Genomic DNA, 26318 nt, shown 5'->3' with positions numbered 1-26318 from the left:
CAACCAGGTCAAAATGGCAATTTTCACCTGAGATTCAGAGCCAAATTACAGGGGGGTAAAAATAACTTCAGAAAGATGGCAGCATCACAATGTTATTTTTACACAGAGATTGGTAGATCTATTAAATCTGTTGACTTTAGCAATCTTTGTTGCATTATGTGCCAATGGTGACCATTCAAAAATGGGGAAACAGCACTTTACAAGTTATTTCTCCAAAGTTTGCATGCCTGTAACTCAAAAAATATTAAAGATATCTTAATGCCTTTTTAGATATTGGGTCTTAAGAAACTTTGTTGAATGATGTTGAAACTAGAGATGTATCTCGTTTAGTTCTGTCACAATAACTGCATTGAACATACCTGTCTGAGTGCCATAAATATTCTTTTTCTAAAGTTTGGATGCCTATAACTCAAGAAGTATTAAAGATATCGCAATATGATTTTAAGCCCTACATCGTTCAGTCCCAGAGATATGGGGACCTCAATGAGGCTCCATTTTCAGATTGTTGAATATTACCTATATTAGTGGCTGAAAAGCAAATGTTGGTCACTTTGTATACAGCTGATACTTATTGTATTTAAAGCAGAATGTCTGAAGAATAAGTAATATTGAAACTAGGAATGCATCTTGTTTCCCTCTATCAAAACAATATGCACAGAACATACCTGTCGGAGTTGGTATGTTCTGGGTTGAGGGACATTATCTTTCTCTCAGTAATCTATTCATAAGATTCTTCATTTGAATCTGTTTCAGGGATATTTGGAAGAAGGGATTTTGTCCATTTTAAGTCAAGTCAAGTCACCTTTATTTATATAGCGCTTTTAACAATACAGATTGTGTCAAAGCAACTTTACAATATCAAAATAGGAAAATAGTGTCAATAATGTAAAATGACAAGATTAAACACTCAATTTTCAGTTAAAGGCATTTCATTATTGAATTCAGTGATGTCATCGTCCAGCTCAGTTCAGTTTAAATAGTATCTGTGCAATCAAGTCGACGATATCGCTGGAAATTAAGTGTCCCCAACTAAGCCAGAGGCGACAGCGGCAAGGAACCAAAACTCCATCGGTGACAGAATGGAGAAAAAACTTTGGGAGAAACCAGACTCAGTCGGGTGGCCAGTTCTCCTCTGACCAGACGAAACCAGCAGTTCAATTACAGCTGCAGCAGAGTCAGATTGTGCAGAGGACTCATCTGGTTCCCGTGGTCTTGTCCCGATGGCCGTCTAGGTGACGAGGTCTTCACTGGAGATCAGTCTCTGGGGCTCATCTAGGTGTCCTGGTCTCCGCTGACGTTCAGGGCGGTAGAGCTTGTCTCTAGGTGCTGATCCATCATCTAGGCTGTATACGAACTGGATCCGGGTGACTACAGTAACCCCGGAATAAGAAAGAAACAGACTAATATTAGCATAGATACCATTCTTCTTACGATGTAACAAGTACATCGGGTGTTTTGGGAAGTGTTCCCGGTTCCGGTTGACCTAATTAATGCAGCCTAACAATCCTTTAATGGATTTGAATATTAGAAGCATATTAGTGTGTTATGTGCAAGTCAGGTTAAAGAGATGGGTCTTTAATCTAGATTTAAACTGACAGAGTGTGTCTGCCTCCCAAACAGTGTTTAACAGCTTCTGAAGCTACCAAGAGTTCAAACACACAGTATTGTAACATGTTTTAATCAAATCCCACACCTCACAGGGAAAAGTGGTTGCTTTTGCCACACTTTGCATTCAAATCAATAAACCATGATTTGCCTAACCTGGATTAATTATTAGAATTTCTTTTTCTATTTTATTGTTATATAATGTGAGCATAGTCATAATGCTAAAGGGCATATTTGTCATAATCACTGATAATACCTCAAACATTTAAGGTCTCTCACTCATGAAATAATTAACACTGGGTAATTCTAAACCCCAGGTAAATGGGATCCCATTCCTGGGTAATCGTATTTTACATTTCACACTGTTCATACTTTAACTAGAGTTAACAATTAATCCTGATCATTCATAATCTTATGTGTTACATTGTACATTCTTAAAGCCTGGGTTACTGTTATTATTTGCATTGTCAGCAGTGATGACTAGATAAACACAAAACCACATTTGGTGTGAAAATGGGATACAACAATTTGGACATGGAGCTGCACCAAGATGTAGGATTAAACCATACAGGGCCTTAAAAACAAAAATCCAAAAACCTCTTTCTTAGGAACAAGAATCTAAAATCATATTAAGATAACTTTAATACATCTTGATTTACAGGCACACAAATTTTGGAAAATTAATATTTATGACACTCAAACAGGTATGTCCTATACAACCGTTTTGATAGAGGGAAACAAGATGCATTCCTAGTTTCGACATTACTTATTCTTCAGACATTCTGCTTTAAATACACTAAGTATCAGCTGTATACAAAGTGACCATGACCGGCATTTGGTTTTCAAGCGCTGAAATGTAATACTCAACAATCTGAAAATGGAGCCTCATTGAGGTCCCCTCTGGGACTGAACGATGTAGGGCCTTGAAAATGTAGATTCTGAAAGAAAAGTTTATTAAGAACTAGAATCTAAAGTCATATTGCGATATCTTTAATACTTCTTGAGTTATAGGCATCCAGAGTTTAGAAAAAGAATATTTATGGCACTCAGACAGGTATGTTCAATGCAGTTGTTGTGACAGAACTAAACGAGATACATCTCTAGTTTCAACATTATTTGTTCTTCAGATATTCCTCTTTAAAAGAAAAGAAGTATCATATTTTTGCAAATTGACCCACATTTGGTTTTTGACCACTGAATATATGTACATTTGAATAATTTACTCCTGAAGCCATATTGAAATTCCAATATCTCTAGAACCGAACCATATAGGGCCTTAAAAATAAAGATGCCAGAAGGAAAGTTTCTTAAGACACAATATCTAAAAGGGCATTAAGGTATCTTTAATACTTTTTGAGTTACAGGCCTGCAAACTTTGGAGAAATAACTTGTAAAGTGCCGTTTCCCCATTTTTGAATGGTCACCATTGGCACATAATGAAACAAAGATTGCTAAAGTCAACAGATTTTACTAATAGATCTACCAATCTCTGTGTAAAAATAACATTGTGATGCTGCCATCTTTCTGTAAGTTAAAAATTACATTTTTAACCCCCTGTAATTTGGCTCTGAATCTCAGGTGAAAATTGCCATTTTGACCCCCCTGTACAAAACAGTGGATTACTCAGTAAATAGTAATCCATGACATTTAATATTTTGGCTATCATTACTCTATCATTACTATACACATTAATCTTTCTTCAGAAAAAAATATTAGCAAACTAAAAAATTTGAGCCAGGGAAATTTCATGATGGTCCTCACTGCAGAATACAAGATCCAGGGGGCGAGGTTGGATCTGTACCTATATATATATATATATATACATACCCATCTCCATCCCCTGATCCCTAAACCCACCCATCTCCACCCCTAAATTTACCAATCTCCACCCCCTAGATGTGGATCCAACCCCGCCCCCTGGATCTTTGTTCTGCAGTGAGGGGCTACTGGGGAAATTTCTGAAATTTGGTTGATTTGACACGGAATGACCCATTTACATTTACATTTAGTTATTTAGCAGATGCTTTTATCCAAAGCGACTTGACAAAGGACAATAGAAGCAATCAAAATCAACAAACGAGCAATGATATGCAAGTGCTATGACAAGTCTCAGTTTAACACAGTACACGTAGCAAGGTTTTTTTTTTTTTAATTATACAATAAATAAAAAGAAAACAGATAGAATAGAAAAAGAATAGAGCAAGCTAGTGTTAGAGACCTTTTTTGTTTTTGTTAATTGTATAATAAACAAAAAGAAACAGATAGAATACAAAAAGATTAGAAAAGCAAGTGTGAGTTTTTTTGTTGTTGTTGTTGTTTTTAAAGAGAACAAGCAGTAAATGAATAGAGTGCAAGTCTAAAAGGGACAAGTTTTTTTTTATTTATTTTTTTTTTATTACAAATTAAATTTAATAATTAGACTGTTGTTAAATTTCAAGCAAATAATCACCCAAAGATTTATACAAAGTGTGACTTTTGTAAGATTTTGTAAGACAGCTGTACATTTGGTTTGAAATTGTCATTTTATCAAAAAGTTTGGGCTGATCTTTTTTGATTCATGCACCTTTTTTTTTTTTTTGCCTGTTTTATTTTTGCCTATTTTATTTTATTATTTTTTTGATGACTGAAGTACAGATGCGTAAAAGCAATGTTATCGTATATACATATCTATTTTTAATGTTATGCCTATTTATCTTTTAATAGCCTACGTTTATCAAAATTCCACATAATGTAAATTTACAAAAAAAATCTGGCTTTTTTTAATGAAACCAAGCAACCTGAAAACGACCAGTGCATTTAAAAACATACAATCTACGCGTAAAGTTTATATTTGCTGTTTTGTATTAATATTCTCATGTTGACCTCCCGCAATTGGTAGCATGTGCGCATGCGCACTCGTGGCCCCGCCTAGTAACGTCTTTATTCTTTGCCCCTGCGCTTTCTGCGGAAACCCCTTGAGTGCGCGTGCAGTCGTTAGGTTGTTTTCGCAACCCAACGTAGTCAGTACGATCAAAGTGTGCTTTAAACACCTCTGTGGCCATCAGAGTTGAGGACGGGGCGACTGGATTACCGCGGCAGTATTTTGATGAAAGGAGAACCGTTTTGCTTACTCATTTTGTTTTAGCGTTTTCTAATGGTTTTGCTGTAACGTTAGTCTTTTGTTTTTGTATGTGTGATGGACGCCATTTTAGGTTGATCACACTTACTAGCTGCTAGCCACATTGTTTCAGGCCTTGCTTCAAACTACGGTGTTTTGTTGAGATTTGGACGAACGTTACACCGAACAAACATTTCGAAGGGACTTTGATGCGGACATTGGGGAGACATATTTGACCGGACTCTACACGTTCACCCATACGGACACCGTTTGAACTGTGTATTTCCTTATCAGAGTTGGACAGCTCGCGGCTAACCGCCATATGGTCCTGGGACATTGAGAAACAGCAGGAGTATTTCTGGCTTCTGCCGGGAAATCCCGTGGACTGAAAGTCATTGCGTCTTTAAGATTGCGTGTTACACTTTTGATCACGGTCTCTTTGAACACTTGATATTTTCAATTCGCAGTTATTCACGTGAGGCAGAATCCACACGACCCTCCTTAGTGGTGACTCTTAATTTAAAAGAGTGTTGAGATGATGAGCAAACATGGCTATTATTCTTAAACTGTTAAGCTGATAAACTGACATTGAGTAAAGGGTGATCGCTGGGAGAGCGAATTGTAGTTGAGTTTGGTTGTGTGTGGTGGTGTCTGACCACGAGGATTGTTTAAACATGTCTTGTGTCCATTACAAGTTTTCTTCTAAACTTAACTACGACACGGTCACCTTTGATGGCCTTCATATCACGCTCAGTGATTTGAAACGCCAGATCATGGGGCGAGAAAAGCTGAAGGCCGCGGATTGCGACCTGCAAATCACCAACGCTCAGACTAAAGAAGGTAAGCTGGACGAATACGTTGTTTATACACCGTTTGTAGGTCGCTGTGAGTTAACTGAAACTAAAACGAGGCTCGTGTATTTGTTTGGGAGAAGGGTTTTATCAGTGCTAGCTCGAAGCTAATGTTTGCTAACTGACCTAACGTAACTAGGCCAAATCCTGACCGCCACCAGCATTGCCATTGTATTAAAACGTTGAGTTTTGTTTGCCAAGTAAATTTATGGCTGCTGTTATTAAATTTGTGAATTATTAATGCAATGTAAACGTTGGCTAAACCTCACTTGTAGTGTAGTGAAGCCTCCATTTGCATGTACGTGTTTACGACTTGTGCTTGGGTTTCCTAGCCTTGTGTATAGACAAATGAATGGAAAATGTGCCACGTTGATTTAATGTTCTTGTCATTCTTTCTGTTGTTTGCAGAATACACTGATGATGGAGCCCTCATCCCTAAAAACTCGTCTGTCATCATTAGACGAATCCCTATTGGGGGGCTGAAGTCGACAAGCAAAACATTTGTCATGTAAGTACATTAATACTTCTGCTTACTGTTAACATCTGCTCTGTGTTTATATTTAGTTCAGTTTGAAGTACGTTCTCAAAGCTGAGCCTTTAGGTCTGATAAAAATTGGCCCTTTTGATATTAATTCAAAATTGTAAAATTGCGTTTTTCGCAAAAGGTTCCCTTCAACTGAAGCTGTCACATCTTATTTGTGCTGCTTTATGTTTGAGCTTAATGTGCTGTGATTGGGCACAAGGTGTGAGAAACAGTGACATTTTGAGTTGTCAAACCTGTCGCAAACTGTTTATATTCGTTGTATAGAAAAGAGTCGTTTTTAATATTACTAATTTTACCCTATGAATTATGAGTTCACTAGAAGTTTAAATTGGAGATTTTTCTACTGACAAATTAAGATTTGAACTATTTGTTTAATGTCTTGATATAAAAGGGTTAACTGTAGCTTAATTGTGATCTTTATTTTTAGCAAGTAGATTTAAAAAAAAAAAACATTTGTACATTGAGTATTTGCCAACTTAAGATTGTAATGCACCTCAGTTTGAATGTTAAATTGCAGTGAATTTAAGTAGTCGGTCTGTGGTCTGGAAGTTAACCTCTTTTTTCTTTTTTTGTTTTGCAGCGATCGATCTGAACCAAGTGGATCTTCAAAAGCAGTATGTAAAAACACCTCATTTCCTTGTCTCATTACACACATTTTCAAACTCCTCAACAGTTGCTTTCTTGAAATCATTTAGGGAACTTTCCTCATGCTCCTCAATGTTGTCTTTGAAACCTGTTTGAAGATAACAAAGTTTGTCGAGCTGAATGTTTATATTGTGTGATTCGCTAAAGCTGTTGCATTGATTTTCATGTTTTTATACAATTTCCAGTGTGTACAGAAGTCTGTGCGCATGCTAATACACTGTGTTTCACATTGGATAAGTTCTCTACAATTATGAATTCTGTTGTACAGTGTAGTGTAAGATCATACTGATCTATATAATTTTTGAACATGGCCAATGTTCAGTTTGTTTGTCCTTAAAGTGACACATCTGTAAAAAGCTGTCTGTTTTCTGTTTTTAAATAAAAAATACATTGTGTTATTTATTAATTCCACCTTGTATCATACAGCTTCAGTGTCTGACTACTCATGTTTACTCAATTGCTGTTATAAGAATCAGCAGTTTAATTTAGTTGTGTGGATGTGTGTGTGTGAGAGGGAGGTTTATTTTTATATCTATATGTGTATTATCTAAAATGATGAGCCTTGCCTTGGACTAACTGAACACATGGTTCGTGCTCCTTTTTCTTTTCTTTTTGTTCATTTTTTATATATATATATATATATATATATATATATATATATATATATATATATATATATATAATACACATACATACTGGCCATTTGTTCTTAACTTGGCTCAGTGTGTGTGTTTAGGTAACTGGCTATTGTCATTTAAAAGATAATCAAATGAAACTTGGCTCATGCAGTTTTAATGATTTAATTGTCAGTTTGGAAAACAAATTACTTTTAGTAATATGACTTAATTTAAATTCCCTGCTCTCGTTATAACAGTACATCAAATTGAGTTCCCTGTTAATTCTCATTCTAATTTAAGTATCTTGATTTAATATATTTATTGCTAATTGTTGTGTAAATTGTCTTGACCCATGTAGGTGTTGATTATAAATATACATTTTCCTAACTATAATATTTGATGAGAGAATTCTGAATATTTAGTAATGTTACTATTTGAACAAATTTATTATAGCTATACTTGAGTTGTTCTCTTACATTGCTTGTTGTAGCTTATTGTGTTACTTTACAAAAGCCGTAGACAAATGAAAGAGCATGGACAGCTTTGGGTGAAATTCCTAACCAACTATCAACACTATTGTGTAGTTGTATACAATACATTTGTCTTATTTTGATCTATAGTGAGTTTTTTTTTTTTAGTTTTTTTTATTTTGAAGATAACTGGTAAAAATCTATCTTGGTGATTCTTGGGCACGTTTATAATGAGAGGTTGTAGTTAATATTTCTCATTCTGATATGATGTATTACACTAAAAGTGTTCAGCTGTCTTTTGTTCTAACAAATCTAAACTATTTTTTTTTTTTTTTTTTTGAACATTGTACTTTAATGCCCCACAGCAATCTTTTCATATTTTAATCATGTGACTTTTGTACTTGTTTTCTATATTTGATGTCTTATTTCAAATGTTTGCAAAACAGCTACTGGGATCGCTCATGTGAAAGCTGAACATATACTAATGCACTTGTAGTTTGCTTGTCTCCCATGTACTTGTGTGATGTTGAGACCCAAACTACCTATAAAAGCAGTGACCCACTATGAGGCACATTTTGTAGAACAGTTTTACAAAATTCCAGTGAACAGTTTCAAATGCGTATTTCATATCCTATATGGCCTGTTGTATTCTAGTTATATTTTCTACATGAATAAATTGCATAATTTGATTTACTGCAAGGTTTTACAATAAAACATCAGTATTTAATTCGCTCACATCTTTCTTAAGGCCCTGTGTGTTCACTCTCCGTAGGTTTTTTGTTTGTTTGTTTTTTGGACATCTTTCTTAGGTTACAAGTAATTGGTTCAACCTGTGGAACATAGCTATGATGCTATATTTTTACCCCACAGTTTATAACAGTTAAGGCTAAGAAATATTCGTTAATTGGTATTGACCTTAAGATAAAATATGTAAATGTCTAATTTACAGCCTGGAGTTTACATTTTTAAACACTTAAAATTTCATACGTGTCCAATAGGAATTAGCCTAGTTGTAAATATACTAATTGGTTTGTGTTTGTGTTCGTGTTCATTTTGAAGATTTTTATTTGTCCAATTTCTCTCTGTTGGGCATGATGGAGTTGTGCCTTGTCATAGTGGTGAAACCCCTCTTTGTTTTAATGTTTTTTTTTCCAATGACAGATTGATGATTCTTCATCCATTTCACTGGCCCTTCTTTCAAAGGTATTTTAAACTCTGCAACTACTTGATACACTCCACTCTACTGTTTCTAAATTCAGTGTTTTGGATTTGGCAAGCCATAATATAGCCACAAGTGAGCAATATTTTGTAAAAAATATCTTGTGGTTTGTCACATCCAGCTTATGTTTATGTATGCAATAGTCATTGTAATAATTACTATGAAATTGTTTTGCATCTTCGTTATCAATAGTAATATTGATAATTTAGCTTTTTTTATATGCTGCGTATCAATTAGAATTTTATTTTAAATGTAAGATTTATATTTAGAATTGTTTCTGATATGTGCTCATACATTTGTAAATTGTATAATTGTTGATACTTGTGTGAAAGCCTGGTCCTGTAAAGAGTGAGCTCACTGCCTTTTATCAGTGTGGAGTGGAGTACCGATTAAACCTCTTGTCCACATGACACTAATTGCAAGTGTTGAGAGAGATATCATTTTTTTTTTTTTTTATATATATATATAATGAAGCACTCTGGAATCCTGTTGTAATCTTTTGTGCTTAGTTTTTCTCACACTGAAGATCAAAGCCTGCGGATCAAGCTGAAGTTTTTCCACAGTTGTTTTTAATTGCTTCCTTAATTTCTTTTTTGGGCAAGTGGATTTTTTTTGACTTTCTTCTTACTGGACTTTAAATACACCAGCAGCGTTATGTATCATACTTTATACTTTATATTGCTAATAGTTAATTGTCTTATTTATTCTTCATGTGATGTCGAAATTCTTCACATTAGTGTAATTTTGGTACAGTTGCAAATTTCATTTTCAGGTTGATAACCTGAATGCAGGAGACTATTACATTTAGGTTCTGTGTACATGTCTTATGCTATGAATGCATTGCATTTGTTAGTATGAAATCATCTATGTATATCTGACACGTGCCCAAAAAAAAGACACGTTGCAATAAAATTTATCAAATGGCAAAAAATCTCTTAGACCATGGTAAATGCATGTGTATAATTGGAATTAAGCCATGCATGTGAGTCAGTTTGTCTTTAGATTCTGAATTTTATATTTCTGCTCTCTTGCTGAGGTTAATATAAAAAGTTTCTTATCCCTTTGTTTCAAGGCCTGAGGTGGTACTGTTGTAGTATTTTTAAAGATCTCGCACTGATGGAGGCAAGAAGCTGCTTCTTACAGGACAAGGTTTCAGTACATTTTTTTGGGCTCAATTGAACATTCCAACATTGATTTTATTTGTGAAAACATTACCTGTTAAACAGACAGCCAATCTTGCTGAAACAAATGCATCAGAGGAAGACAAAATAAAAGCAATGATGTCTCAGTCTAACCATGACTATGACCCAATCCAGTAAGTATGCAATTCAAGACACTGACAGTTGTTATTTATATTACACTTGGCGTCATTCTAACACAAGATTCTAACACAAATGTCTATTCATTAGTTATGCAAAGAAGCTTGTTGGTCCACCTCCCCCAAACTACACGTGCTTTCGTTGTGGAAAAACTGGACACTATATCCGAAACTGCCCAACAAATGGGGTAATTGGGTTTTCATTACCACAGCTGCTTTTACATGACAATTATTTTGAACTTGGTGATGCTTGTTACAACTGTTTGCTTGTGTATATGTTTTTACCATTCGTATGCACATTTAGTTAGAAGAAATTTAACCTTGAATATCAACCGTGTGTTAGCAGGATCGAAGTTTTGAAGCTCCTCAACGGATAAAGAAAAGCACAGGAATTCCTCGGAGTTTCATGGTGGAGGTTGATGATCCAAACAGAAAGGGAGTCATGCTGACCAACAGTGGAATATATGCCATTCCTACTATTGATGCGTGAGTATACTTGGCTTTGCTGTAAGTGGTTGTGTTGCAGGATTGTGTTTGCAATTTTACAAAACCGCAGTGGCCTCAACATGTCAATTCTGCTTATGATATTGTGCTTTCTGTGTTTAGTGAGGCCTATGCCATTGGGAAGAAAGAGAAGCCACCATTCTTGCCCCAAAATCAATCTTCATCCTCAGAGGAAGAAGATCCAGTACCTGACGAGCTGCTCTGTTTGATCTGCAAGGATCTTATGACCGATGCTGTGGTTATCCCCTGCTGTGGAAATAGCTACTGTGATGAGTGTAAGTGTCTGTACAAACAAATGTAAAAAGTTACGTGTTTTTGACCTTTTAAAGCTTACAGACTTTTGGCCACAGGTATTCGAACGTGTTTGCTGGAGTCAGATGAACATGTTTGCCCAACCTGCAAACAATCTGATGTATCTCCTGATGCATTGATCGCGAACAAATTCTTGCGCCAAGTAAGAAATCCCTATCTTAATTTTATTTTGTTGTTGTTAAACAGCAGTGTCTTCACCTCTTCTTAAGTTAATAGTAGAACATTAAGACAACTTATTCTTTCCAACCCCAGGCAGTGAATAATTTTAGGAATGAAACTGGATATACCAAAAGGATTCGAAAAGCTGCAGCTGCTCATCAAGCAACTGCACAAGGATCCCAAACACAGGCTCCTGCCCAGCGGCCACCTATGAGACTGGCGACCTCACGCCAGCAGGACCCTCTGATGGCCAATGTTCCAAGCTCAGCAGCTGATAGCACCCCTCCCCAAAGCACACCTGCTGCCCCTTTATCTCCTGTTAGCACTCATCCGCCCTCCAGCACCCCACCTTCTTCTAGCAGCTCCACTGTAAACAGCAGCAGTGCACCTGCAGCGTCAAACTATAGCCCTGTGGTGAACTCTCCACAGCACTCTACTAAGCAGGATGACCCTCCTTCATCTAAGTAAGTAATTTTTCAGCATTTCTAGAACTGAAGAGGATCCACTGGTTGTGTAAAACATGAGGTACTGGATTCAAATTTGTCTAATGGAATCATTGTTCCCACCCAGGGAACCAGAGGTCCCAGCATCTACTGTTGTGCCTTCATCAGAAACTGCTGCCCCAGCAATTTCCATTCCGAAGGTATTACTCTTTTTATTGTATTCTTTATATTTATTAATTTAAGAGAATTACATAGACTAATAAAGTAATATCACATGGGCAAGAGTAGTTAAGATTAAATATGGATACTTCCATGAGTACAATTTAGTGATTTTTATTTATTTTTTTATTTCCCCCTCCCTTCTATTTGTTGCCTAGGGATACCATGTCCCAGTAATTGGGAAGCCGAATATGCCTCAGCACCACATGCATAGATCAGGTAAGATAATATCAGCACAATTTCTGGTGTTTTTTTTTCTGTATACTTGGCCACTCTTAATATTTGTGGGGGTTTTTGTTTGTTTGTTTTTAGGGCAGCCAAGGGCTAGTGGACCAAGGCCGTCTGGAAGCCGTCCTACATGGGATCCGTAAGTATCCTGAAGTGTATTCTTAAAAGATTGCAGTTTCATTCAAAAGAGACAGATTCTTCACTCCTCCTGTTTATTTATCCTATCAGGCCCTCAAGTAGAGGGAGGGCTCCTAATGAGCGACCACCAAGAACACAGCCTCCCCCAGTACAGAACCTTCCTCCTGTAGTCCCTCCAGTGTATGTGCCTCCTGCTCTTTTTCCTCCTCCACCACATCCTATGCCTCAGCCACCTGGTGGTGTTCCACAGCAGTATCCCATACAGTATCCTCCAGGACAACAGCCTCCTCCTCCCTTCAACATTCCACCACCTGTATTTCCACCTGTCCCACCAAATGTGACTGCTCCATGGGTGCCTCCTGGTGCACAGCCACCTATAGCCAACCCCATCTCTACAATGCCAGCAGCACCTTTTCTATCCAAGGAGGAGTTTTACCGTCAGCAGCGTAGACTGAAGGAAGAGTAAGTAGTTCTAAAACATAATTAAGAAAGATATTTAATTAAAATGGTTAGTTTTCTCATTCCTCATTATCATAGAGATTTTGACTGTAGCATCATAATTTGTGTTTTTGACAGTTACTTTTGAATTAAACCTAAAAATTGTGTGTACTATTATTGTTCTTCCCCCACTCATAATCATGTATGTAATAATGAATTACCAAGTTTTAACTGCAAAGTTTTTTCTTCCTGTCTTTGATAAATAGTTCCCAATGTCGATTCGTTACCAGGGAGAAGAAGTCCAAACTTGAGGAATTTACTAATGACTTTGCCAAAGAGCTTTTGGAGTATAGAAAGATCCAGAAGGAGAGAAGGCGATCCTACTCTAGGTTAGGAAAATTGACTGGTGTCCACCACCAAGATGTCATTTTTGATGAAAAATTTTGGCATCAACTAAATTCTCACTTATCTTTCTTCTGCAGATCAAAATCTCCTTACAGGGATTCCTCCTACAGTGGCTCATCATATTCGTATTCCAAATCCCGCTCTCGGTCCAGATCACGACGCTCCTACTCTCGGTCAGTTTCCCGATCTCGGTCAAGGTCCCGCTCACGTTCTCGTTCCCGATCACGCTCCTACTCTCGCTCACCATACTCCCGCAGGGGCCGAGGTCGAAGCCGTAGCTATCGATCTAGGTCACGCACTCCAACATACCATCGCTCCCGCAGTAGATCACCATCATATAGGGGTCGGGAGATGAGTGGAATAGGAAGTGGGATCTATCGTTCCCGCTCTAGATCCCCACTATATAGGAATCACAGTCCCAGCAAGAAACTCCCACCCCCTTCTCAAATTGAGGGTGAGCGCAAATATGCAGGGAGGTACAGAGAGCTCCCTCCTTATGATCCTAAGGAATATTATGGCCGCAACATAGACCAAAGTGACCCCTTTGAGAGAGAGCGATATCGAGAGTGGGAAAGAGAGTACAGGGAATGGTACGATAAATACTTCAAGAGCTACAACAACCCACCGAGTAGTCAAATGCGAGGCCGTCCTCCAGGCACCAGAGACCCCTATACCCCTGACCGTTTTGCTCCTCCCCGACCAAGAGAAAACTCCCCCTACAGCAGGGGACGTCGGGAAGATTATCCGCCACCACCTCAGAGCCACAGCGCCCCACCTAGAAGCAGAGGTTCCATGACATACCAAGAGAAGTGTGCTGAGAAGTATGGCCACCTTCATGTCAACGCCACTGGAGCAGGAAGAGGACTTAACAAAGAGTTTCTGAAACCTCTTAAGGACCGAGAACCCGGTGGCAGCACTGCTGCAGACCCCAAGTCTATGAAGCATAAAAAACATCGCAAAAAGAAGAGAGAAGATAGTGACCTCTTCAGTCACTCTGACTCTATGGATGAATCCAGGAAAGATGACCGTAAAGAGGATTCCATGCTGATGAATTCAAGTCGTGATGATGCCACACCTGTCAGGGATGAGCCCATGGATAGCTCTACAGTGCCCTACAAGACTACTCCTGTAAAGGAGAAGAAAGAGAAGTCAAAAAGCAAAACTGACAAAGTTAAACGAAAGTCTGAAAACAGTGGGCAGAAGAAGGAAGCATCAGGAAAGATATCAAAACCTGCTAGAGAGAAAGAATCTGATGCACCGCGAGAGAAAGTGGCTCCCACTGAACCAGCCATTAAGAGAGTCAAAGACGAACCATCCCACAAATCTGAACCAAGCAAACCTCAATCCTCGGAGTCCAAACTCATGCTTCCACGCAAGTTGATGCAGTCTAGGCCCATCAAACACCATCAGGAGGTAAAGCCCATCAAAGATGAGCTCAAAAGCAAGAAAGAATTGGTGAAAGACCCTGTAAAGCCAGATAAAATTCCTGTCAAAGATGGGAAGTTGCCCAAAAAAGAGCCAGAGAAGCCTGTGAAAACTGAAGAGAAGATTCCTGCTAAGACAGTTGATGCTAAACAGGATAAGAAGAAACGGAAAGATGACAAGCCACCTGCGAAAGACCTAGATGTTCCTCCAGTAAAAGTAGCAAAAATAGAAGTTGACGTGGCTAAAAGCTCTCCAAAATCTAAACCCAGACTGGAGAGCGAAAGGCCAGTTGAAAAGGAGAAAGTAGCTATTCCATCTCTGATGGACATTAAGCCAGAGCCTGTAAGAAAGATTAAAATCAACAGGGAAATTGGCAAGAGAATATCTAGCATTGATCGACCACTTTCAGCTGAGGACTCTGATCATGCCACAGGAAAGGGCAGACCGGACAAGTCTAGAGGAAAATTGAGGAGGAAGGTTCATGCTCCCGATGGGTCAGAGTCCGTATTGGTTGATTACACCAGGTGAGATGATTTAAATATTAAAGTACTCTGCAACTTGTATTTTCTTTTAATCTGTACCATCAACTTATTCATATTTGTTGTCTTTGGTAGCACCAGTTCTACAGGTGGAAGCCCCATCAAAAAGCATGAAGACAAGCTTGACCTAAAGAAGACTGTGGTGAAGACCCTGGAGGAATATACCAATGACAGCTCCACCCCTGCTGAGGATGAAATTGTCATGATCCAGGTGCCCCGTTCCAAGTGGGAAAAGGAGGACTATGAATCTGAGGACGATGAATCTAAGGTTGCCACCAGAACAGGCAGCGTCAACACATCCAGTTCTGCTCCTTCAGGGGAGAACACTGCAGTGAAATCAACTGGCAAGGAGTCTCCACATGCTGACAAAGCTCCGCCAGTCTCCAAAGAGGCAGACGTCAAACCAGCCAAGGACTCCACATCTGGTGATAAGGAGAAAGATACTGACAAGGAGAAAGACCGAGAACGAGACAGAGGGAAAGAAAAAGACCGCAGCAGCACTGCAGATCGTGAGGCAACTGATAAAAGGAAACCTAGTGTACCTAATCAGGAAAGAGAGCGTGCACAGGAGAAAGGCAGTGACCATGGAAGTGAACGAAGCTCTTCTTCCCAGTCCTCCAGAGACAGGCAACCTGACAGGCCTGAACCTACCTCTAGAAAACCAGCAGGAAGGGAGACCACTACAGGCGTCCCCAGTAGAAAAACAGAGCATAGAGATGATGCAAGAGACCACTTGGGCACAAGATCAAAAGATGAGAGAAATCCAATCAGGAGGAGAGCATCACCCTCCCCGCCCCCAAGAGTAAAGGACTTACACACAGACTCTGGAAGGAAAACTCTTGAAGCATCTCAGGAGTCACAAAGTCCAAATAGGAATAAGAGAGCATCATCGCAGAATGCCCCAGAGCCAAAACGAACAGGGCCAGAGGACCACAAAGGAGACTGGCCATGCAGTAAGGAGAGCCAGGGTTCTAGGCATTCTGATATACGTCCCGCAAAGGACCGGGAACACAGGACTCCTCATAGAGCTTTGACTCCGGAGCCTAGGACTGATGCAGAGAAAGGTGGCGCACATGGAGACCACATCAAAATCCCATCTGCACGCTCCATGAGACTGTCCTCAGATTTAGCACGGGAAACAGACGAGGCTGCGTTTGTCCCTGACTACAGCGAAAGTGACAGCGAGACCTCAGACATTGAGAGCAAAACCGAGCAGAGAGGGCGAGAGAGGGATAGCAGTGGCAGCCAGAGTCCGAGCCCATCTGGCAGCCACGGACACAGCAGCAGCCTCAGCTCTCCCGGCAGTCAGGACAGCAAAAAGAAGAAAAAAGACAAAAAGGAGAAGAAGGAAAAGAAGAAACACAAGAAGCACAAAAAACACAAAAAGCATAAGAAACATACGAGCAATGAGTCTGAATCAGAGCTCAAAGGACAGAAACACAAACATAAGAAAAAGAAGTCTAAAAAGAGCAAGGACAAAGAAAAAGATGAGAGTGAGAGAGACGAACATAAGGCAAAAGTATCCGTTTAATTCATTGTAGGTTTAATCATTTGTTTGATTTACTCATCTTTAAGCAGCATTGAAAAATAAAAAAATATTGTTCTGCAGAGAAGTTTAAGTACTGTTCAGATTTCATTGCGTTTGCGATTTTTCTAAATGGTTAACAACGTGCTTTTTTGGCCACGCTAACATCTCCCACCAATGTAAGAGAGTAGCTACTTTAATGAAAAGGTTATTTTATTTTGGGTTCTGAATTTTCACAAATGTTTTGGTTCTCATTTAAAATGGTTGCAGATTCTCATTACATCATGGTTTTGCATTAAGGCCATTGTAGAGGAAGCACTTTAGAAATGTGAATGTGATTGCAGATTTTTGCAAAGTGTTGCAAAAGCCCTTTTGTACCTCATGTATGTTTAAGTTGGAGAGAAACATATCATTATGACGGTATGATAATATTGTTACAGAGGTAACGAGAGTGGCATCCAGCCATTGGGGCAAGCTGATTTACAAAGTGTATGTTTTTGCACTGTGAATATTTCCTCTACTCTTTCGTTTTATTCTAATACACCTTCATAAGAGTAATTTAAATTATCTGCTGAAATGGAATTGAATATGTTTTGAGGGTAATAAATTTTTTTTCAGGAAATATAAATTGTCTCAAGTTGTTTATTTTCATGCCTTGGTAATAAAGATTACTTAGGAACCATAGATGACTCTTTCTAGTTGTTGTTTTTTTTAAAATAAAAGTTCTTCATTGTACATGCAATTCACCAGTACCAACTATTACATTTTTGGAAGTGTTTAGGTTTAATATTTAATTGTCCTATATGTACTTGTAATTGGTTGGGTGCTCTTTTTTTTCAATGGTGCTACACCCATCTGATGCCATATCCTCTTTTGAATACTAACAGATTCAAGGAAACTTGATTATTCTTACAAATTTAAAAGGAATGTTTGTAGCTATACCTTTGAAACTCTTTCTACCGCCAAAGCCAATTAACTTTCATCGCAAGTGCCTTACTGTACCTAAACGTTTATTTATATTTTAAGAAAGAATCTGGCATGAGTTGGATTCGTTTTTTGGATTTAGTTTTCTTGTAATTACACTGTTGTTTGGCTTACCACTTTCAATATTTGAAACCGGGAAAACAGAGTTATACTCAAAAGAATTGCATCTTTTTCACGACTTCTGTGATGCTGCTTCAGATAGAATCGTTTATGTGGTTTTCCTTTCTGTATTCGAGGGAATTGCCATGTATCTCATATTTCCCAATGAATAATTAATCTTTTCCCTTACATTTTTGATTATTAATAAACATAAAAAGTAGTATTTTGGTTTAAGGAGATATGAGTTTGGGAGTGTTGTAAATGGTTGTAAATTACTGTTAATATTTCATCATTCAAATTTTGTACTGAAAAAAATTGTATTAAAATGTAACAAAATATTAAACCATTGCCAGCAGAAAATGTCATTACTAAGTTGTATAGATTTCTATAACATAAAACAGACATTCCTGATATTTATGCAAAATACCCTTTGAGCTGAGAACAAAGTGGTTGCGTTTCCTCTGTCAGCCACTTGAGGACGTCAGATATATTTGTACAATTGCAAATGATTACAAAAAAAAACCGACATGCAATAATCCTAGTTTTGAGCGGGAATCAAGCTAGAAGGAACCCTAGAGGAAAAATAAACAAAAAGCCTTCAGAACAGGGCACAGTCCTACAGGACTCCTCTAGTCAAGAGTTGCATTCACGATTACTGCAGCATTTAATATAGGCCTAGGCCTGCCTGAAAGTGTAGGAATGTAAAATGTAGGAAATATAGTTTGTATAAGGCTAGAAAAGTCAGTTCCCGTTGGGTTAGTTAGTAGCTACCCAGATGATGAATAAATTTGATGAAACCGATACCTCAGTTCCTCGTCCGTACAGGAGAGCAGCCCCCGTTTCTTTTATGCTATCTAACCACAAGAGGGCGTTCAAGCTCATTCACCCCACTGAACTGAAGCAGTATCTTGTTGAGAAGTTCAGAGCGCAGAGTCAAGTATTCAAGGTTTGCTAACATTCTCACCCTAAAATGCACATTTTAATCATATTTGCCCTCTTGTTAGGCAGATATAAAGGGCAAAGGCACGTTCTGTTTAAGCCAAATTGATGAAAGAAAGATGGTGCTTTACATGTTGTTGAAAACTACAAACAAGCCATATTGAGGTTATTATTGATTTATTATTTTATTATTGATTCTTCTTTGATGTCTGAGCTCTCTTATCAGGTCAGTTATCCAAAGTACAGAATATTTCCTAAAGAACTGCAACATTTTAAATGCAAAAGACTAAAACATTTTGTATTTCAACCATGCAAGCTACCAATGCTAAAACAACAACAACAACAGCAACAAAAAACAGTCTCACATATGTGACCCTGGACCACAAATCCAGTCATAAGTAGCACGGGTATATTTGTAGCAATAGCCAAAAATACATTGTAGTGGTCAAAATTAATCAAATTTTTATTTAATGCCAAAAAGTATTAGGATATTAAGTAAAGATCATGTTCCATGAAGATGTTTTGTAAATTTCCTACCATAAATATATCAAAACTTAAGTAAGATTTAGATTAGTAATATTCATTGCTGAGAACTTCATTTGGACAACTTTAAAGGCAATTTTCTCAATATTTAGATTTTTTGCACCCTCAGATTCCAGATTTTTAATAGTTGTATCTTGGCCAAATATTGTCCTATCCTAACAAACCATACAGCAATAGAAAGCTTATTTATTCAACTTTATGATGGTCCAGGGTCACATATTACCTATTCTATCCTATTCTGCTGTCTTCAAAATAAGCAAACCCTAGCTATGTGCTTGACTAACTGAGACTGGTCACAGTACTTGTTCACTGTTGCTCTCTCCTTGGTCTGATTGCTTCTATTGTTCTCCTTATTTGTAAGTTGCTTTGGATAAAAGATCTGCTAAATGATTAAATGTAAATGTATATTGTGTTCAATGAAACAAAGTAAACATGATCACGAAAATCCATCAGTTGGTACTGAGCTGAAAAGAGAGCATTCCTTTGGTGAGTTGGCACAGTGTTAACGGCTGGCACCAGCATATTATATGTCCTGAATGTGTCCTCACAAGAGGGTTTGCCCCCTCATGCTGTTGCTTCCAGTTTCCTCCAGTCTCCCCCTGCCGCCATGTCTGGCACTGCTTTCGGTGTGCTGATTGTGCTAGTCTGCTAAAACCTGCTTCCATACACTGCGCTCTGGGAGTCCTTTCTGCTGGATGCCAGGTAAGGGCAAACCCTTCACCCTTATGCTTACATACATACACATTCAGAGGGAAAGAAGACTAGGGAATGGATATGGGCCCATTACTCTTTTTGCATACAAGAGTATTATAAAAACAGTTAGTACGGATAATACGGTGTGAGATGCAAGAATACAGGGCAACTTTGCCCGTTTACCAAATGGTGCAGTTGGTGTGTTTCTGTTTGTTCTTAAAGGTTGTCCAGGATTTGGCATTATGTGGTGAATTAAATAAATAGTTCACTGGCTTGAGGCTTTTTAAATGTGATTCTTAAACAAAGATGCTTCTAAAAGAATAGCCTAATTATTATGTCAGTCCAATTATATATTAGCACAGTCGTCACATAAAAGTGTGGCTTAGGTTATATTGCTAACAAATATTAAAGCTTTAGCTATATACAGTGGCATCCAAATTTTTATTTTCTTATATATTTATGTATTTTTTTGGTTCTGATTTCTCACTCGTCTGTGTTTTTACCCCCTTCTAAGTCTTGTTTGGTACTGTGTCCAGGCTCCATGCCAAGTCTGTCTCATTAAAATGAAGCATATGCAGATTTGTCTTGTTTAAGCTAATTGTGACGCTTATTTGTTGTGTCTGGTCTTCAGCCATTGGTGACTGTGCGAGTATGTTTCTAAAGGTGTATGTTTCTGTTTTCCATTACTCTCTTGTCAGGAAATCTCTGGTGAATATGTGTCTCTGCATCTATTTTCAAGGCAATCTCATCTTTGAAGATTGAATGTTTTGAGGTTGCTGCTTTGCTTACATTGCCTCATGTGTTTTCATTTGTCTTGCGATTGATTCATTCATCAGTTTTTGTGTCTTTACCAATCGGATACCTGCATCTTGTCGCTCCATTTACTGCATCAGCACCACTAACACGGGCCAAAGTCGATCTGTATTGTGCATGACTATGCCAGAACATCCTCTGGCAAACATGGAGGTTCACAAGAGCTGGTGACTCACATGACTCACACAATACAGCAGCTTCTTTAATGAGTGTGTCTGGTCTGGCCATAGAGCTCTGCAGGGCTCACCGCTCATCTGGCACAGACACACAGATTCAGTGCCAGCAGCGTTCTTGTAGCCTCCATATGTTTGGCCTGTCAGATGCTTAAAATATTCCACATACTGGCAGTAACTCTGTCTTATCACCTTTTCAATCTAACCCTCACAAGAGCCAAAAAAAATTACATGGGATTGATTTAAAATGGATATTTTTTGTTCCCGAATCCAGCGACCAATTGTTTCAGGGTTAAACTGCTTTTAATGTAATGCAGCTAATTATTACCCAACAAAACAAGAAAACTGACTATGAACTGGGAAAACTGTTTCAATATAATTTGGCACAGGAAAGCCTTACATGTATTGTTGCAGTTTTTTTTTTTTTTTTTTTTTGTCAGCTGCATTTACTAATAATTTTTTGGTAAATTATTATACAAATCCCCTTGAAGGTAGGAATTGTTATTCTAGTCACTAATGTGACATTGTCACTTTCACAGTCCTTATGCAAGCTGTCAAGGACATCTGTAATTGGGCTCACTTTCCAAACAGAACATGAATGAATGGTAATATGTTGTGTAGTGTCAATGTGTCAAACTTTTAACATTTTCTTTTTTTATTTAACATAAAAATAAAAAATGTATATCTCAGAAAAGTTAATATTTGTGCTTTTTTTCAGCCTTTTATTATTATTTTTTTTAAAGAAACTTTAGCCGATTTTACAATTCACCTTAATAGTACTATATAGTAAATGTTGAGTTTTTTTTTTTTTTTTTTTTGAAAATACAAATATTTCATGTTTTTTCTTGTTGAGATCAGAATTTGCTTCTTTTTTTAATTTTTTTTATTAATTTTCTCTCCCTCCAAATCAAGATGAGATTTCAGAGCTTCAGAGAAAGGGAAGGTTATCTTCTGGTGGACTGGTGCTCATACAGAGTTATTGTTTGGTTTCAAAAGACTTGAAGTCATATGGTCTAATTTTATGTTCTTTCTCCTTTTTCTAGAAATTAACACATCAGTATAAACTGTCATTTTATATAAAACAGCTCCTTTTATGTTCCACAGAATAAATAACAGAATACAGGTTTGGAATGACACGTCATTTTTGGATGGACTATCCCTTTAAGCAATACATACCAACCCATAGTGTGGCAAATGTAGTGAACGATGCAGACAACGACCTCTTCTGCCTGATATGTGTAAACACAGGACACAGAGCTTGAAGCGTGCATCATAAAGATTTCTAAATCGTCCTTAACAAATTGAAATTTGATCTTCTTTACTGGTTACACTGTAGAATAGCATAGAATACCATTGCTTTGACTGGCAATGTGGTACTAAATGAGTGCTGGATGGCACTCCAGTCTGTGCATAGGTTCATACCAGGCCACACAGCACTAATATGTGTGCGGTTGCTTTAGTATTATTCGAGCTGCTGCTGCTGGCTGTTTCTCTGTCTGTATCTGTGGCTGCAGTGGTGAGAGGCGCTGATTGCATCTCTCGTATGCCAGCACTGCTGCCTGGCCCCGCCTTTGACCAGAGCTGTGCACAGAATATCAATGAGCTTTGTGAAGGAACGAGACGTTGTCTGCCTCACCATTTGTGTCTGGTTGGTTTCATAGTTGGTTCTGATGTTGAGAGGTTTGTGCAAGCTTAACGTTCCACTAGTTTTATTTAGTTTTTTTATTTAGTTTTATTTTGCAAGGCAAACAGTGATGGGAGCTGTGGTTGAAGGGACAGGCATCCATTGGATGAATTTAATAAAACCTGATGAGAATATGTCCCTGTAATATATTAACTTAAATGCAAAAGAAAGATTTTTTTTTTAAGAAGTTTTAAATATTTTAAAAATTACATTGTATTTTTTCACCCCAGTCTCTTTGCCATAATGCATAAGAATCTCATTCTGAAATAAATAAAGAAATATACATACATATGCTGGTTATATGTTAGTATAGTATCTAAGGAAAGTGAATATTTTTTGCCTTTTTTTATCAGCCTTTATCAGGTGAATTCACAATTCACCTCAATAGTACTAGGCCTATATTGTAAGTTATGGCATGACATTTTTTTTTTCTGTTTTGAAAATACAAGTATTTCATGTAGTAGTATTTAAAATTGTAGTATTTAAGTTGTAATGTTTGTGGTTAGATTTTGTAAAAAAAATTTAAGGTAGCATCTTATGCTCACCAAGGAAGCATTGATCAAACAATACAGTAAAATAGAAATATTGGGAAATATTATTACAGCTTTAAAAGTTAGTATATATTCTAATTCTAATATTCCGATGGTAATATATTCTAAAATGTAATTTATTCCTGTGATGGTAAAGTCTAATATGCTGAATTACTGCTCGAGAAATATTTCTTATTAGGATCAATGATGAAAACACTTGTGCTGCTTAATATTTTTTATAATTCTTTTTAATCTTTGTTGAATAGAAAGATGAACAGCATTTATTTGACATAGAAATCTTTTGCAACATTATAAGTGTATTTACTGTCACTTTTGATCCATTTAATTCACCCTTACTGAATAATATTCCTAACCTTTTAATTTAGAGAGTAATTTAATTCAAGCATCCCAGTTATGAAAGCCACTTTGAGAGTGACATTTGCACAAAACCAATGTTTCTTAACAAATATATATATATAGTTTTACATTTAAATGACAATATTATATATTTTTATTCTTTTATTTGTCATAATTTATAATATGATATAATAATCGTTTACTATTTTTAACAGTGGAATGTTACTCTTATGGCTGTTGACTTCCAGACCCAGGCACATCTTTTTACTGCATATTGAAGCCCATCAATGAGTGTTGGGGAAGAGCAGAGTGTCGGAGCTCTTAGTTGGGTGCATAACAGTGTGGAAAAGTGTTGATGTGCGTTTACACAATGGAGGTTTTGTCACCCTGAAGCAGAGCAAGCTAGTACAGGGACAAGCGTGTCTGTTTGCAAGGTATCCAGTGTATGTGTGACGCAGTGTAGAGTGCGTCTTGCAGCAGCTCAGGAGTGGCAAACGACCCTGCTGATTTAGCTGTTAACAAAGGCAAGCATTCAAATGAATTAGGCTCCATTCCAAGAAGAGGTTGGGTGTTGGGGTGGGGGGGTGTTTGGCACAGCTGATAAATATTCATTGAAACTCAGAGGCATTTCTGCAGTGTTCTTACTCTCTCACGCCAGGGTTCTTTATCTGTCCGCAGCTCCTTTCATTCGCCCTCTTTCATTTTGATTTGCATTCGTGATGCCACCTGCATGGAGAGGCTGAGAGAATCGAATAGGAACCAGAAAACGGTGCCCCCTGGTGTTCCCCTAGCTTCCCTCCCTCTCACGGTCTCCCTATATTCTCCAGGTACTCCTAGCCTGGGGAATCTAGGTTTGTCACGTGATCCTTTCCTTCACGTGACTGCGTGGATTGCTGCTTGGCACCACATGTGATGTGTGAATCAAAAAGGGGAGAAAAAGACAAGGTTTGAAATAGGGCTGCAACAACGAATCGATTAAATCGATAAAAATCGATTACTAAAAGCGTTGGCAACGAATTTCATAATCGATTCGTTGTGTCGCGCGACGCGGAGACGTTTGATTATTTAAAAAAAAAAAACTTTAGTTGAGCGCGGAGCGGAGTGAACACACTCGGTCTCTCTCGCGCACGGATGCTAGCAGAGTTTGGCGCCTCATAAATAAAAAAAAAAGTAAAAAAAAAAAAAAAAAAAACGAGCGGAGGTAGAGGAAAGATACATGGCGGAGGCAGAGAAATCCGTGCGACCCAAGTCATCAAGGTGTGGGAGCAGGGGCGGCGTTTGCGTATGGCAGAGTATGGCAGTTGCCATACCTAGCCCAGTCAGGTGCTGTGAAAAATTATCCAAACTTGAGTCGCTTATAATTCGTTTTTATTATTTTAAATCAGAGAGTTTTAAAAATAGTAAACCAATGATAAGCATTAAAATAACTTGTCAGTAAAACTTCGTAACGCCATTGGATCATCGAGCTCTCAGCGAGACCTCGTAACTTCACCCCGCCTCCGTTCAGATTGACGCGCCGCGCACAGCCTGGAGAAGATGAGATCTCTGCTTTTTCGCAATGCAAGGGTGAATAAATAATTGGTGTTTGAATAGTACAGCGTTTTCTTTACTCAAACACTATGTCAGTAAAGGATAATGTTTTTGTGTGTTTGAAGAGTGGAGAAGAATTAGTTATTTGCTGTCTATATACGTTTTAAATATCCTGTGCATTATGTGCATAAGCGCTTAATTTGAGATTTTGGCCAAGTGTATTAAACAACAAGAAAAAACTAAGCGCCCATATAGCTACAATCAAAGTTATATAACCTGTAAAAGTTGATGAAAGCATAATGCACTTAATGCACTTATGCACTGCATAACAGCCGTTCTAACGACAGACAAAACACTCCATCTCCGTCATTCTCTGGTCAAAAACATTATTAACTCCATTTGAGCTTGATTTTCATATAATGTTAAGTGCAAGTGTCTGATACAATACCAACGCTAACGACGCAGTGTTGTTAAATTATTTAATTTTTTGCAAGTCTATATATTTGGCAGATGTAAAGCATACATGTGTATGTTTTTTGTGTTAGTCCATTTTTATTTTATTTTATTATTATTATAACAGCTCAGGGATGTTCAAGGAGCAACATGTTTGTGCACTTTCTAAAGATTTTAGTTCTGTTTTTGAATAAAGGGTTGGAAATGAATGCTTTTAAAAAAAAAATCCGATTCATCGATTAATCGAAAAAATAATCGACAGATTAATCGATTATTAAAATAATCGTTAGTTGCAGCCCTAGTTTGAAATAATAAAAGGGAGAAAACCTGCAATTTCCCTGCCTGTCCCCCATTACCTGTCTTCAGGCAGGTTGTTTAAGTGTATGTGTCAGCATGTGCATGCGTGTGTCGCTGGAGCGGCGTCTGTGAACAGCCTGACTCTGATTATGTGCGGCAGACACTTGGGTAAGTTGCCTGACACTCGCATCCATTCATTTGTGCTTCTCCACAGTGAAGTCATTGTCATGCGTGGTGTGTATGCAGAGCCCCCATGTAAATATTGTTATGCTGTCATTGAAATCGAAAGCGTGGCGCAGTAACAGCGGGTTTGCTGTTAGGCTCTGATGGCACACTCGAGCGCAGACTCTTTTGTTTAACCTCGCAGGATTGTTTCTCTGCTGTTTGGGGTTATTACATGCTCCAGTCTTGTTCATTGCGACCTATATTATAAAGATAATTTGCTTAGTTATGTTACTCGTGCTGTATTTTACTGTATCGCATGTGTGGTTTGAATAGTCAGCTGAGGATCCACAGAAACAA

At 37.9% G+C, this 26318-nt stretch overlaps 2 protein-coding genes across 4 annotated transcripts in view; both read left to right on the top strand.

The window, feature by feature from the left end:
• The first annotated feature begins 4536 nt into the window (after positions 1-4536).
• On the top strand, positions 4537-17385 carry rbbp6 (retinoblastoma binding protein 6). Of its 3 annotated transcripts, none has more exons than XM_058769636.1 (17): positions 4537-5542; positions 5962-6061; positions 6678-6711; positions 8991-9032; positions 10275-10363; positions 10458-10554; positions 10713-10852; positions 10973-11145; positions 11221-11324; positions 11435-11805; positions 11912-11984; positions 12162-12222; positions 12316-12370; positions 12460-12831; positions 13074-13196; positions 13290-15161; positions 15252-17385. In XM_058769636.1, the coding sequence occupies exons 1-17, from the start codon at positions 5377-5379 to the stop codon at positions 16705-16707; spliced, it is 5328 nt and encodes a 1775-aa protein (XP_058625619.1). In that variant the 5' UTR covers positions 4537-5376; the 3' UTR covers positions 16708-17385. The 3 variants fall into 3 exon arrangements, with proteins under 3 accessions (XP_058625619.1, XP_058625620.1, XP_058625618.1); XM_058769637.1 differs by having other exon boundaries at positions 10710-10852; positions 13098-13196; XM_058769635.1 differs by having other exon boundaries at positions 10710-10852.
• A 2477-nt stretch (positions 17386-19862) lies between these two features.
• Positions 19863-26318, top strand: part of LOC131533715 (trinucleotide repeat-containing gene 6A protein-like) — a 68339-nt gene continuing 61883 nt past the window's right edge. The window contains exon 1 of the mRNA XM_058766155.1: positions 19863-19968. The gene's annotated coding sequence lies outside the window, so the exon portion shown is untranslated. The remainder of the gene's footprint in view (positions 19969-26318) is intronic.

The sequence above is a fragment of the Onychostoma macrolepis genome, chromosome 03, assembly GCF_012432095.1.
Source record: "Onychostoma macrolepis isolate SWU-2019 chromosome 03, ASM1243209v1, whole genome shotgun sequence".
Lineage (NCBI taxonomy): Eukaryota > Metazoa > Chordata > Actinopteri > Cypriniformes > Cyprinidae > Onychostoma > Onychostoma macrolepis.
This window is presented reverse-complemented; position numbering and strand designations above follow the sequence as displayed.